The 15,983-nt window shown below is 38.5% G+C and overlaps 1 protein-coding gene across 1 annotated transcript in view; it reads right to left on the bottom strand.

Annotated features, from left to right (window-relative positions):
• Positions 1-15,983, bottom strand: part of KCNQ1 (potassium voltage-gated channel subfamily Q member 1) — a 537,929-nt gene that overhangs the window by 138,162 nt on the left and 383,784 nt on the right. The window contains exons 13-15 of the mRNA XM_074954860.1: positions 11,328-11,422; positions 10,614-10,660; positions 9,436-9,497 (exon numbers count right to left, since the gene is read on the bottom strand). Of these exons, the coding sequence (XP_074810961.1) occupies positions 9,436-9,497; positions 10,614-10,660; positions 11,328-11,422 (204 nt within the window). The remainder of the gene's footprint in view (positions 1-9,435; positions 9,498-10,613; positions 10,661-11,327; positions 11,423-15,983) is intronic.

Here is a 15,983-nt window from a genome sequence, read left to right as displayed (position 1 = left end):
TTTATGTGAAAGTGAGATGTGATTTTAGTCCTGTTTATAGAAAACAGGTATCTCACATCACATAATACAGCACCAAAACCGCTACCCTACTCTTGTACCCCAGTCTCCGGACAGAAGCCAAAGATTGAAGGGGTAGCGTTTAATCTCTTATACAGCTATTTTTTAAAAAAAATTCATCCTCTGTGTGGTTGCAAAAAAATTGGATAGTGGATCAGTCAATACTTGCTAGTAGCTGTATCTGTATTATTGATTTGATAGGTCTTTCTAAATTAAGGTTCCAAACAGATCATTTTTAGTTAGATTTCTGGGCAGCTAGAATATAAATTGTCAGATTTATATCTGCCTTCTGCAGGATGCCGATATTTAATAGCTGCCAAAACTGGCTAGTACAAACATAGATTCAACCTGCAAAATGCTGAACATTTCCTTCTGTGCCTCTTTTTGCTGTCCAGGAAAATGGCACGTTAAAAAAATTAATTATTACAGTATCACGCCAACTTTTCAGCATTAATAGTCAATTAAAAATAACTTCAACGTTTGCTCTACTGCTGCTGCATACCCGTGTGAAAGACAGCCATCGTCTGCCTGGCAGGTTCAAAGCCTTGCCTTTCAAGGGTGTGCTGCTTTTTATGGTGCAGCAGGAAGTAGAGTAAACATTCCCAAAAGGACTACAGGGTGGTGTGTTGCTGCACATTTAAAAGGCACTATGAATGGTTGTGTGTTAAGGAAAGCAGACATCTCAAGGAAAACGGAAAGGTGAGCAACATGTGAAGGATTCTTTTCAGGTGTACAGCTGTCAACATTAACACCAGCATTTGCCAATAACTTGAGGAGTATCTGAGATACCACAGTTTTCTCCGGTATTTAAAATGGGAAATTACTGCGTTAGGTGCATGGTATTGTACCTTTTGGGAAACGTGGTCTTTTTTAATGATGATCATTGTCAGAACATACTGGCTTAGAAAAATGACAGCTCAATTAATATTGCAGCTTCTCTCTCAGACAAGCACCCAACATGAAAAAAATTACTGCATATCACTTCCTCATATGCTAGCCCTACAAGCCTTATTATTTCCTATGCCTCTGCACCGCAGACTCTGAAGGCATGAATCATACCCACACAGGAGCATATGGGAATCAATATCAAATGCTGCCAACTTTTGTCTGTGAACTGGCATTACAAAGAATGGAGACAAAGGTATTAATGGCAAGAATCTTGTTCAGATGAATACAGGAACGTCTATGATTTCTTGCCACATATGTGTCCGATAAAAACAAAGAAGAAAGAGACTCTTCTATACCCAGGGCATTAGTGGTATTAGCTTACCTAGTAACACTAAAAATAAAATAAACAGTGCAAGTTCTGCTCAGGTTGATCTCATCACATACACTAAAGGAAGCCGTTTTCCTCTTCTGGACTTTTTTTTTGTTTTGCTATTTACACACATTGACTGTGGCCACTTTCAATGTCCAACATCAGTGTGCACAGCCAGAGGCTCTAATACTGAGAGAAAGACACATAGGCTCAGTGAAGTACTTTCATGGATAATTATCACAACACATACATTACTGAGTAAGCTGGGATCACACAATACAGTGGAAAAATGAATTTCAATATTATGTGACTATAAAAGGGTTCAGTGATTCAGCCCTTCCTGATCAGGGAAGATTCAAATTTTGGATCATCGTGACTGTATTATGTGGTGATTAAAGGCCTGCTTCAAAGTCCACCAAGTCAAGGGAAAGATTCTGATTGACTTTAATGGACTTTGGCAAAGGTCCTAAATCTTTTGCACTGGATGTATACTTGGATTTTGTATTACTAGTGGCATGATTTATCATTTACCTTATGAAACTATAAAACATCAACTTTAATAAATGCCCACTGGATGGGCTGCTTAGGGGAATTTGGTGCAAGCGCAGTTGGAATTGAATACAACTATATAGACATTTGAGCATAAGCCTATTAAGCATGGTATCAAAACAGAAACTATTCAATAATAAGAGAGTTTGGAAAAGAAACTATGTTATGGGCTGATTAGTGTGTTATGTATTGGGCGGGATGTGTTTTAGTGGGGAAGCTTTCATCTTTGGAAAATAGGAGGGGACAGATGGGGGATGTTGACTCTGCTGATTACAGTTCAGTGTCTAATTTCTGTCCATTGATGCCAGAGAGGAATGAAACACTCTAAACATAAAAAAGGCAAACAAAAATATCCCCCACCTTTTGAATTAAGTATGATGGATGATCTGAACCTAAAGCAAGCTTTCGATGGGAAAACTAGAGTTTAGCAAAGAATAATAGTTCTAGGGATTTCCTCAGCACTGGATTGTTTCACATGATGCTAAATGTTTGCAGTGACGAAGCACTGGAAAAAAAAGTTGTTCACTTTGAATTTATTTTAAGAGTGGGGAATGATGGAATATGTTCTTGGAATTATATTATTTAACATTTAAAATTGTATAGATGCCCTGTGTTTGGAAGTAAGAAAATGTCAGCATATGGGCCTGATTCTTTGACATGCTGCATATTCACAACCTCCGACTGACTACAATGAAACTAACAGAAGGTGCTCAGCACCTCACAGGATTGGCTGCTCGATGTGCAAGAGATGCTTCATGCAGAAAACTTTTTTTTTTTTTTTTTTTTTTAAAGTGCTACTACTGTAAGTGCATAGTAGCAGCATGGGGTAATGATTATGTTGATAACACTATAGACTTCTATAGTGTGTTTTTTACAAGCATCCAAAAGTATCTTCCAAACATTCAATAATTAAACCTTGCAGCACCCCTGTGAGATATAGGATAACGCGTCATTTACCACTGAAAAGCAGCTACCACTGTGGTAACACCCAGCAGCTATTTATCAGTGCACAGCAAAATTATAAAACAGTTTAGGGCAGGAAATGAGGGGAAAATTGCATTAATTTCAAACACAGTGAAATTTGGTAGGAAGACTCTAATATACCAGAGTTCAAATTTACCCAGGACATGAGGTACACCTGTATTATTATGAAAGAGCACATACTTTCTATGATGATGTAAAGTGCCCAGGACTTCAATTTTACATCCTGTCCAAAGAGGCACTAAGAGGATTTTTTTTAAAAAGCATGTGCTGTCTTAAATATGTAATCAAATCCTTGCAGATTACATATTTGATCAGTTAGATACCTCTCACAGTATGTAACTACAGAAATTTATATTCCTTATCCAGTCTAGCAGGCTTTTAAACAGTAACAGATACAAAAACCCAAAGTTAAGTATGAAATCTGCATAACAGGGAACTATTTGATGAGGGGCCAAACAGCAAAATCCAGGCAAAGGAAAAATAGTAGCAGTCAGCAACTGGATCTTAGGTTCCATCCATATTAAGGCTCAAACTGAGTGAAGGAATCAGGCTTAAAGATAGAAACTGGCCTAGCTGGAACTAATACATCTAGTATGGATAATTTCTAAACTAGTGGTCAAACCACAGTAGAAACCAATTTTGCCAGAACAGTGTTTAGACACATTTTATATATGATTTTCAGACTCAGTTAAAAGCCCAGTGCATGGAAGGCCGTTGAAGTGCCACTGCTCTTGTTGAATATAAGTAAATTCCATACTTAGCTAACGTATTGAGAGCAGGTCATATATTTACAATAGATTCTTTATAGGGAATCTATACATTTAACTATCAAACACATTTTTAGAGAATTAGGCATTATAAAATGAAGAAGAATGGGGGAATTGGTTCCAATTTGTACAGAAGTGCATAAGACCACCACCAAGGGGTCAAAATACCGCTACACATTTGTCCATTGGGTAGTAACATGTAGGAACAACTTCTCAAAGAGTTTTACCTTTAAGGAACAGTTCTGTTTTCCATCATACCAATGGGCAACTGAATAAACCACTGTATAATTCTTTTTATTCCGAGAATTTATAAATATTTCAAGAATTATAAACTACTTCCCACAACAAATTTATTTTCAATTTGACTTGTGAATCTACATTTTCAAAAATACATGTGCAGTCTGCACACTTAGGGAGCATACTCACCTGCATGACTAGCATGCCCACTTTTGAATGTGTTGTGTGGTTCCCTACAACAAGGCTTCCACTTATTTACAGCAGTTCCCATTTAAGTCTTTACAACTTTATTTTTAGAAATAGATAACAGTACCAGGTTATTCACAGTACTCTTTATAGTTATAAAAGGTGTTGTAAAGATTTTAATGCTGACCATGCTAACTACTCAACGGTATTGATGATTTCAGTGAAATCAGTTATTCATGTTTGCACAGGTAAGTGTACACCCAGAAAACAGCTTTGAATTATAGTAGTGATTCTTAAGAAAGCAGAATCTAATTTTACTATAGCAATGATTACAGCAAAGATCTTATGTGGGAGAAGTCTACTTTAATTTCTCGTGAACATGGATTGTGATATTCTGCTCTTCACACTCAGACAGAACTTTTATTGACCTCAGTGGGAGTTTTGGCACAGAGGTAGAGCAGAATATCAGAATCCAGGACTGTTAAATTTTGCCCAAGCTGTATGATCCAGCTGATCTCCCAGGATAACATGTTTTGACATCAAAATATCTATGGGAAATTAAGTAATGGGTCCGCCTGTAACCAAAAAAAAATAAAAAAAATGAAGATTAGGCATACCATACCTAAAATAATGATTAGAAAGTGGTTGGATATGGTTATATTAATTTTAGTATCAGCAATTATCATGACAGTCACAAGACAAAAATGTCACATTGTGGAGAGAAGAAAGGATCCATGACAAATAAAGGTTTGATAGCAGCCTACAACTACCTGAAGGGGGGTTCCAAAGAGGATGGAGCTCGGCTGTTCTCAGTGGTGGCAGATGACAGAACAAGGAGCAATGGTCTCAAGTTGCAAGTGGGGGAGGTCTAGGTTAGAGATTAGGAAACACTATTTCAGTAGGAGGGTGGTGAAGCACTGGAATGGGTTATGTAGGGAGGTGGTGGAATCTCCATCCTTAGAGGTTTTTAAGGCCTGGCTTGACAAAGCCTTGGCTGGGATAATTTAGTTGGTGCTGGTCCTGCTTTGAGCAGGGGACTGGACTAGATGACCTCGTGAGGTCTCCTCTAACCCTAATCTTCTATGATTCTAAAGAATTCTGAGAGTTAAACCACTGGCATGTGGTGTGTTCTGCAGTTCGATCAACAGTGGCACATAAAACAGCTGTGCAGATCTGGAAAACTGCTTTTGATTTTGCATTTGGTAGCCAGCCAGCAGCAGCCAGATTTCGTGGGTTGAATGTCGGGGGGCTGGACATTCACAGATGTTACAGGATGAAAAGAAAGGTCTGGGCACAGCAAATAAATTGATTTGTTCTTGCTACATTCCTGCTCAGCCACATCCTCTGAGGTGCATGTTAGAGGAACAGATGGGCAGGGTGTGGTTCTTGACTTAGCTTCATCTTTCAAAGAACAAGGCACACGACACTGACTCTTACACAGCAGAGAACCATGGCAGAACTAAAATGTGTTCTGAATACATACTAGATAGTGAGTGTTGTAGCTCTTATTATAGGCCACTCAGGTAGTGACACCTATAGTTAAGGTTGCTCGACGCTATTATAAGACTGTTTTTTCAGTTGGCTGTAACTTTGACAAATTTAAAGTGTTTGGGGTGAATTTTTTACCTTTTCTTCTTTAATTTGGCCCCCGTGTGCACATGCATTATGCCACATATGATCACATACTATATTTTCCACAGGACCCTGCCTCATTCAGTACACAGGTATCTGGGTGATATTTTATACAGAAATATTAAGGGGCATTTGTTTTCCCCTTCAAGATCTAATGAGAGGTGCCAAATTCCACCACAGGAAGAAAAAATGTTCCTCTTTCAGTGGAAACAAAGGTGTGTTTCATGTGAAAATTAAAAGGTAGTTTTTGCTGGCAGAAACCACCCCCCTCTCCCAAACTGTTCCTAATTTCTAGAAAATAGTGTATTGGGGGGTGGGGGGCAAAAGCATGAAAATTCAGAAATTTTCTGAGAAGGCAGAATTTTTCTATAACACACCATGATTGCTGGGAAAAATAGTGACGTTTAACTCTGGATAAAAACCACTTATTAATAAAACAGAAATTTTTCTCTTTCACATACCATTGTTTGTGAAGTGGCCACTGCTAGCCATGATACATGTAGCTCTAGAACAGATTTGCTTCTCTCACTATTACAGACAAGTGTAAATGCTTTGCCAACAGTGATGGAAAGGCCTAGAAAGGTCCAATAATGAAGGAAGTGGTTCACAAGGTGAGGAGAAGCTTTGAAAAAAGCAAGCTACCTGGAGTGAAATCCTGGTCCTGCTGAAGTCTATGGGAATTTTGCCATTGATTTCAATGGGGCAATGATTTCACCCCAATCCTTTGGCTATTGTTATGCTGTGTGCAAGTAGTAACTTTGAATAACTGTTCTGCTGGCAGACTGATAAATGGATGCATCTGAAATGCCTTGGTCCCTTCCTGCTGGTGCAAAGAAGCTGGAAACTAGCCACTGAGAATTTGCTTGGCATGGGGAATCCTCATTTGGGGTAGAGCCAACTTATATGCCACTCCCTGTTTGTGGCCAGACTAGGAGTGTGTGAGCAAGCTATATTGGAGGGGATATATGCCCAGTTTATATGCCCAGCTGGAGGACAGCCTATAGGACCATTGGAACAACCTGAGAATCAGAGAGCCGTAACAAGCTTCACGACAGCCCTACACCAGCCATTGCCTCCTCTGTGCTTGGGTGCAGCAGAGCATCTGGGTCTGAATCTCTTTATAAAAGCATTTTAGTTACCTATGACACCAGATGTATTAGATGGAGTATTTATCCGCCCTACATAGGAAGTATCACATTTCCCGTCATACTGTTTAAATATGAATATATAGTACAATAGTAAATGAAACAATGAATTCACACTACTGGGGCTCTTTTGGGTAATGTTGAACGCCAGTTTGGCTCCTGAACCTCTGAGGTCTGAGTATCACTGTTTAAATAATTAATTACTATTTGTCCATCCTTACAAATCAGTACACCTTAAATTTATGACTGTTATATCAAGTCTTAGAAGTATAAAAATACTGCCTATTTAATTTTGGCAAATGGGTTAAATTTTAGCCTTGTTTTTAAGTATCAGATGCTAGTTTCTTTGTAGTTTATTAGGTCATCTGTGGTTTCAGAGATGCACGTTATCTAATCAATACAGCTAGTCCTATGTACAAAAACTTTATCTGAAAGTAGCTGTGAGACAAAAAAATAAGGAAATTTCATTTGGACAGTACAAATATTCTGTTGAATACAGCAGTATCTATGTCAATACCTTGACTATGGTGAAATCAATTTTTTAACTGCAGCTGCAGAAGGTCTAAAGTTACTTTGTTACTCTAGTCTTTGAGATTGTCTTCTGCCTTTCTCTTAAGCAAATGCTAAATAACATGCTGAAGACAGATTTCAAAACAAAATGGAATCCTTACAGAATACTGTCTAAAAAAATAAAGATCCAGGGTAAAATTTTCAAAAGCATCTAAGGAGCCTAAGTCACTTTTGAAAATGGGACAAAGGTTCTGAAGTCCTACTGACTTTCAGTGAAACAGAACAAAGGCACAAGTGGTAACTTTAATTTTCAACAAGAGTTAGGCACCTGCCATTGGTGCCTTTGATAATCTCCCCTTATGTGCTTAAGTCACTTTTGAAAATGGCAATTAGTATTCTACATCATTTAAGTGCTTTTGAAAATTTTATTCTAAGTGTAACATGAGACCAATATATTTAGGTTTTTATTGGTTAATAACAGTGCAAGTTAGTAACTTAATTAGTTAATTACATAGTAAAACCATCCAGATTGGTTAACTTAGATTGGTTAATAATTAAATCACACAGTATTTTAATATCATGCGCTGCAAAGAGCTGCCGGGGACATTTTTAAGAGTCACTTGTGGCTTGAGAGCCTCAGTCTGAGTATCACTGATTTAGAAAGTGGATTTCTGTTCCCTGAACCAGCTACAACTCAAAATCTTTTTATTGTACATTTCCAAACACCACCATACAGAATCTACTTTATCTTTGGTCAAAAGCTAGTTGCCAAGGTGAGAAATGTTCAACGTTTGTCATGTTCAACATTTTTAATCCACCTCAAGGATACAACATAAGTAGCATGCCAGAGAAATGAGCTCTATTTGCATGTATAATTTCCAAGTACAGATCCTTGAATGAGCACTGCACAGCACATAATTGTGCAAAACCTGTTTGGGTGCCTATGTAACCTTACACTCCCTTATCATTGCTTAGTACACACCTTGTCATGCATCGTCTCTGATCCGACCCCTAACTCTTCAATCCACATATTTTCTTTAAAACACCATAAACTAACACTATGCAGAAGTAAATCTCTGAGCACGATCATTTACATTTATGTAGTGCATGATGGAGAACCATGTGAGAAACAGACAAGTCATTGGTGAATCTCCACAGATTAGGTGTTGCCTAAGCAACCCGGAAGTTTGGATGCCTTGACCAAACCACTTTGGTCTGCAAAAGTGGACTGGAAATTAAAGCAAAACCAAGCTCTCTCATGAGATAATTAGTCTATCTTGTTTCCAATTGTGCTAGAAGTACCGTGAGAGCTTCTTTGCTCAAGATACTTCACAAATTGTACTTCTAGTCTTAACCAAACCAGAAAACTGAACAAGTGAGTGAAAATGATCATAAAATTAAAAGAACCCTTGCAAAACCTCAAATAGATATATTATGAGAGACGGGTGAAGGCTCCAATCAGTGATTCTCTTAACTCTGTGTCTATCCTTAAAACAAACATAGGCAATTCTATATTTCTGAATTTGACATAAATCTCTATCTTTCTGTCTAGCTCATCAAGCGCAGCTAGCATTGAAATAAAGGGCTGCAGCAAAGCACTTAACTGTTAATTTGTGATTATAGAACAGCTTTTTCTCCCCTGGCTTCACATCTCTTGAAAGGAAAAACTCCATTTGTCATAAAGAATGAAAACCAGGACAGAACAACATTTGCTCCCACTCTCTCTAAGGAATAGTAGGTGGAGTTATATAAACAACAGAGCAATGATCAAAGAGAAATCTTGGGACTGTAATATACCAGAGTATTAAAGGAACAGAGCCTTTTATCTATCATGGAGGAAGGAAGGAAGTAGAGCATTGAGACATGTGTAATACATACCATTAAAAATCAAAAACCAAGTGAGTAACAAAAGAGACTGAGATCAATTAAAAAGCCTGATTTCTTCCTCTGTGCTGTTAAAACAATCATGAAGAAAACGCAACTTTCAGTGTTAAAATTATTTTCCATCACTTGGAAAAGCCAGCATGTTACTCCAATTTCAGCCATACGTTTTTCCTGAATACTATGAAACACAGCACTCCATCCACTACCACTACTAACGCAGGCCTACCTTGTCTTCCACTCTGTTCAGCCTTGCACCAATCGTGTTAGTCCCTCGGTCTTTGCTTTTTTCTGTGGAGCAAGGTATATTTTTCAAATGAATACACAGTGTTATAACAATATAGCATTAAGCCACAATACAAGGTGTCTAACTAGCCCACCAGCGCAGACTAATTGAACACTTTTGCTAGGATGACAGTTTTATTTCATAAAAGTAGCTTTTGTTTCTTTTATAGCATTAGTCCAAGCCAAGGTTTTTAATAGCTATTTAGTCTAGAGCACTTTCAACCTTAATTTTATGCTTTTAACCGAGAGAATTAAACTGTTCCTAATTTAGTGTATGTTTCTAATTACAGTTGAAAAAACAACCTGGCACAATGTAAAGCTCCACAGCCATGTTGATAATGTTCATGGAGGATGTTTTATCTGCATTTTTTCTAGACATTTAAAACTGGAAATGACATTAACAAATAGCTCTCAGCAGCCAAGCAGATGATATCTATGTATGGGAACCACATTTCAAAACAAAGAAATACTATTAATACTTTGCACTTCTATTATGATTTCCAGTCAAAGCTCTATATGACGATGGTCGATTTTAGCTTCATAACACCCCTCTGAAAATAATCTCCATTTTAAGGCTGAAGTAATTGAGGCAGAGAGAGATTAAAAACCAACATTTTCAAAAACTGAATGCCTAATGTTAGGTGTCTAAATAAAAATCACCAAGTTTTCAGAGGTGCTAGTGGCTAAATATGAATTCAGGTGCCTAACTTCAGGCTGGAACTGGCTGGCAATTTCTGAAACTTTGACAAGTAATGAAAAGTATTTTTCATCAATATTTTCACAAAAATATGTTCTAACCAGCTTTATTCCAGGCATCTCTCTCACATTTTGAGGTTTAATTGTAGCCTGTTATTTAGTGTAGTATAATGATTAAAGCAGGGGGCGAGGAGTCAGGGCTCCTGATTTATGGTGCTGCCTTGGGCAAGTCCACTAAACCTTTCTATGCTTCAGCTCCCACATGTGTAAAATAAAGAAAAATATATCACACATCACCATAGTACCTGAGCACCTTACACATTCTTGTGGTTCTTAGTCATATACTTATGCAGCAGACATTTTTTAATTCAAGCATGTCACTGATAGTCTACATATAATTACAGGAATTAAAATGTATTATCTTACCTGAGACAGAAATAAAAAGAGATGGCTTCCCTATAGATTGGTCCAACCTGTAAACAGAAAGAAATTATATTTTTCGTAACAGAAGATAACTCTTCCTCAGATTTAAACAGAATATTCACTTTCTTTGGTTGAAAAACCTCTTCTCCAAATAATAGGTTGCAATGTTCAAGTAATTCTGCTTTGCAGTACAAATGAACAACTTCATTTGATCCAAAGTTGGCCTTGGAAGTTAGGAAAATGTCAGCCCTCTATGGGTGTCTTAGTGCTTTAGCTATTTTATAGATTCTAGCAATGACCACTGCTTTTCATGATGATCAGTACTGTCTCATAGTTTCCTGATGCTTGTTTTGTTGTATCCATCTGTAGTATCTTTTCTTAGATTATAAGATCCTTGGGGCAGGCACTGTCTTTTTATTCTGTGTTTGTATAGTGCCTAGCACAGTGGGGATACTGGTCTATAATTGGGGTCTGTAGCCACTACAGCAATACAAATAACTAGGTTCTGATCAATGGTTCTTAATGATTTAAGTTTTTTTTTAATTCTCAAAATAGAAACCTTTACTGTGAATTATGTCAAACAATATTTCTCTAATTTTGCAGTCCTACTTGCCATTTACAATCCTTTAAATTGTCTCATCCCCACTCGACTGCCCTGCTTATTAGAATCCTCTTCACAGACATTTAACATTTAGGATAGTGAACTTTATGCCATACCTTCTTTGCAACTCTTTGATTCGTACCATCAAGTTGAGATGACCCTGAGAATACTGTTCAATAACATCTCGTACATCATAAGGTTTTCTGGCTTGCTGCAAAATAAAACCAAAAAATGAAGAGCCTGACAAATACCACAGCAAAGACATGCCAGTGATTTGCCTCAATAACAGATTTTTCAGACGACTCACACAGATGATTTTCTACCCTATTACATGCATGAGAGAATATTGAGATTTTCCAGGTTTTTTTTTTTTTTTTACTACCATGCCCAGGACCTTACACATTTATTGTGGTTCATGAAAGTCTCTTTTTCTCTCTCGTGCCTTCCCTCTCCATACTGTAGGGATATGTACTTTTGGACAGGTTATTGAGGAATTGAGAGGTCAAAGAAGAGAGTTTGCATTTTGCTCTGAGGTTTGTGGTTATCTTGGGCTCTTCTGGAAGTTAGCTTCATGGTCACAGGCCAGTTGCCATAAACTCTCTCTCTCTCTCTCTCTCTCTCTCGCACACACGGATTTCACTCTTCTGAGCCAGTAACCAGAAGGCCAGCAATTTCACGTCAGCCCATGCTAAAAGTACGGAGCCACTGGTGTCACTGAGGCCAGTCCCTTGACATGTGACAAGTAACCTTAACATCAGCCCAGTGTGTTAACGTTGCTGTCCTAGTGACCTTACGGAGCACTGTGCCTTGACATCAGCCCAGCAAGCAACATGTGTCGAACTAGAGACCTCCCTGAAATCTGGGCCTTCGCATCAACCCAGGATTCTAGATTAGCTGTTGCATAAAAGCTCCTTTAGGCCTGTAAGCAGACAAACACAGAAAACAAGATGTGCTGTGCAAGCAATTTTGACACAAGTCCAGTAATATATATTCACAGATTCCAAGACCAGATGGGACCACTGTGATCATCTTGCCTCTTCTCTGAACCCTCCCAAATTTATCAACAATCTTCTTGAATTGTTGACACCAAAATGGATACAGTATTTCAGCACCCATCACACCAGTTCCAAATACAGAGGTGAAATAACCTCTCTACCCCTACTCAAGATCCCCCTGTTTATACAGCCAAGAATTGCACTGGTCCTTTTGGCCACAACGTCGCACTGGGAGCTCGTGTTCAGCTGATTATCCACCACAATCCCTAAATCTTTTTCAGAATCACTGCTTCCCAGGATAGAGTCCCCCAGTGTGTAAGTATGGCCGACATTCTTTGTTCCTAGATGTACACATTTATATTTAGCTGTCTTAAAACACATCGTTTGCTTGTGACCTGTTTACCAAGTGATCCAGATCGCTCTGTATCAGTGAAGTGCCCTGTTCATTATTTACCACTCCCCCAATTTGTGTGTCATCTGCAAACTTTATCAGTGATGATTTTATGTTTTCTTCCAGGTCATTCGCAAAAATGTTAAACGGGGTAGGCCCAAGAACCAATCTATGCAGGACCTTAATAGAAACATACCCACTTGATGGTGATTGCCCATTTATGATTACATGTTGAGACCTATCAGTTAGCCAACTTTAAAACCACTGAATGTCTGCCATGTTAATTTTATATCTTTTTAGTTTTTTAATAAAAATGTCATGCGGTACCAGAAGTCTAAATATTGTACATCAACACTATCATCTTTATCATGCAAACTTGTAATCTACCAAAAAAAAAAAGATATCAAGTTAGTTTGACAGGATTTATTTTCCATTAATTATATTACCCTCCCTTGATATTTATTAATCGAGTCCTGTATCAGTCGCTCCATTATCTTGCCTAGGATCAATGTCAGACTGACAGGCCTATGATTACCTGAATCATCCTGTCTACCCTTTTTAAATATTGGCACAACATCAGGTTTCTTCCAGTCTTCTGGAACTTCCCCAGTGTTCCAAGATTTAATGAAAATGAAATGGACGCTGTATCCACACATATAGAGGTGATACCCATGGAATACATTCATTTATTCTCCTGCTTTTGGGCACTTCGTCTGCCTTCTAACCACTAATTCTTTCCCCCTGGGGTTTATTCCAAACCTCTGTTCCCCTTTACACCGCTGCCATTTGACTACCAATATCAAAAGCCTGGTAATTTAAATTTCTATCATTCTGCACAGTTGCAGTACTTTCAGTATGAAGAGATGGGCTCTCATGATTCAGCAATATTACCCCAAATTGTCATAAAGTCATTCTCCTTAAAAGTATTAGTAGCGTGGCCTAGGCTTGTGTGAAATGTTTCTATTCCATATACGCATTAGGCAGTTCTTGTTTTCAAGCTTGTTTACCATGTATACATTTTCTGTTAGGCTGCATAACACAGCCCTTACTGTTTCTATAAAGCAAGAATCCAACAGGCTTACCCTTGGGAATCAGACCCAAGGCATGTGCATGGAATAGGGAAACAATGGTAGAGTTTATTCTTTTAAAAGTTGCAGTTTAAATAGCATCCATTTTCAAAGCTTCTGGTAAGATTTATTAGTAATGGTGAAGTTCAGCAACTCTTAAATAGTTCTCAAAAGTTCCAGTCTGCTGAGACACAATGAACAAATCCCCTGGTAAAAGAAACATCATTGCACTAAAGAGTTACTACAGTGATGAATGCTGGAGGAATGCCTATAAATAAATAATGCAATAAAATACAATAAACCCTCACAGATATGTTTCTTACTCCAATTCAGTGTTTCCCAAACTTTTGAAAGCTGATCCTCTTTCAGAAAAATGAAATTAGTTGTGCTCTCCCTGCCAACACACACACACTTTCCATGTGCTGTTAAAGCCGATACCTCTTAATGTACAAAACTGCCACACACCTCCAGTTAATCCTCCATACACTCCCTTCTGATAAAATAGTGGCATAGATCTTCCTCTCCTTTCTTATGTGCTTTGATCAGCAAGGAAATATTTTACAATGTTACTTTTAAAGTATCATTGCTAGCATCTGAGTTAGCACCCATTCAAATGAATGGGGCAATACACACTTTAGAGCTATTGTTTCAGGCTCTCTGCAAACTCAGGCTGACACCTCTGCTTTGCTTATGTTCATTTCACATTCTGAAAGCTTTCCTCACACCCTAACATCAAATACTTCAGTTTTAAACCACAGGAAAGCTTAAGACAATTTGCAGGCCCCCAGCTAGTACTTTGGGTCCTCTTAGAGGAGTACAAAGCACATTTGGGGACACACTACCCTAATTACTACCCACCTGTTTTGGAGAAAATTGACTCAGCTTGTTCTCAGCCATCAAATACGAACATAGTATTTTAATTCAATGGCACGCCCAATGTGTACAGCCTTCTTGAGGACCATCATAACAGCCTTCTTAAAGAAGAAATACACTCAAACAGCTGAAGTTTTTAAGAGCTGATGTTGGAAACAGAATGACCTTTTCTGGAGAGAGAACTGATTTCCAGACTTCTCAAGTGTCTCTCAGGTGCAGGTTTCGCTACAGAGCAGTTCTTAGCTTTTCTCTGCTGCAATTCACCCCTATGCAGAGGGACAGCACAACCTATGCACTGATTCAGTTCCACTTAAGCTCTAGTTGGAGAGTTTAAGTGAGACTTAAGTGCTGTATAGGGCTTGGGCTGGACTGCTAGTCAGGGGCAGAAGTTCACGCTTAAGTGCTTTTAGCTGTCTTCAAAGTCAGACACCTTCAGCAAACTCGTTTCCCATACCATCCTGAATATCTTCTCTCTTAGTCCATAAACTAATCAAATTACTACAGTTCAGATCTCTCTCTTAACATATTTACTTTTTTCAGTTCAATCACATCATTAAGGGAATTTGTAGTTCAGTCCATCCTATACCCCCAAAGCAAATCACAAACTCATGTAGCTTTGGGTCACTTCAGAATTGTGGAAGTAGCAGGGATGAGTATATTGACATCTACATATGAGCATGGACAGAGGGATGGAAGAAATCACAGCAAACCTGACTCTTTAAAAAAAAATCCTTTAGTTAGGATACATCTATATTGCAATAAAAGACCCCCCAGCATGGCCATGACTGGCCCAGGTCAGGTGACTCGGACTGCAGGACTAAAATGTGCAGTGTAGATGTTTGGACTCAGGTTGGAGGGGGGTGGTCTCAGAGCCTGGACTCTAGTCTGAGCTTGAGCATCTACATGTTAATTTTCAGCCCAGCAGGCCAAGCCCTGCATCCCGAGTCAATTGACCTGGACTGACTTGGTGCCAAAGGCTTTTTATTGCAATGTAGACGTACCCAGATTCCACAAAGAAAGGGGCAAGTTCCTCAGCTGGTATAAATTCATGTACCACCAATTTGCACTAGCCAATAATCTTGCCCATGGACTGATATTCTGAACACAATACTATCAAAAAATGTGAATACACGACTATGACCTTACACAACAGAGTCTTGTAAAATAAGGCTGAAAACTCTAAACTCAGAACTGCTTAGCTACAAGACAAGTCTAATTTAACAGAAATGAAAACAATAGGCCTGGTCTTGGGTTCCTTGCACTCACAGGGATGGGATGCGGAGGCCTGAAAACAAAATGAGTAGGTATGTTATAGCCTGCTTTTTAAGTTACTCTGCTGCTTCTCTCAGCTAAGGAATAGTAAAGTTGGAGGCTTGGAGAGCTTAGATTGTGTGCATAAAGTTAAGTTGCATTTCTAGGAATAAGAAAATGAGTACTTGTGGCACC

The sequence above is a fragment of the Natator depressus genome, chromosome 6 (assembly GCF_965152275.1).
Source record: "Natator depressus isolate rNatDep1 chromosome 6, rNatDep2.hap1, whole genome shotgun sequence".
In the NCBI taxonomy this organism is placed as follows: Eukaryota; Metazoa; Chordata; order Testudines; family Cheloniidae; genus Natator; species Natator depressus.
Note: the sequence above shows the minus strand (reverse complement) of the source record. Positions and strands in the feature narration are given on the sequence as shown.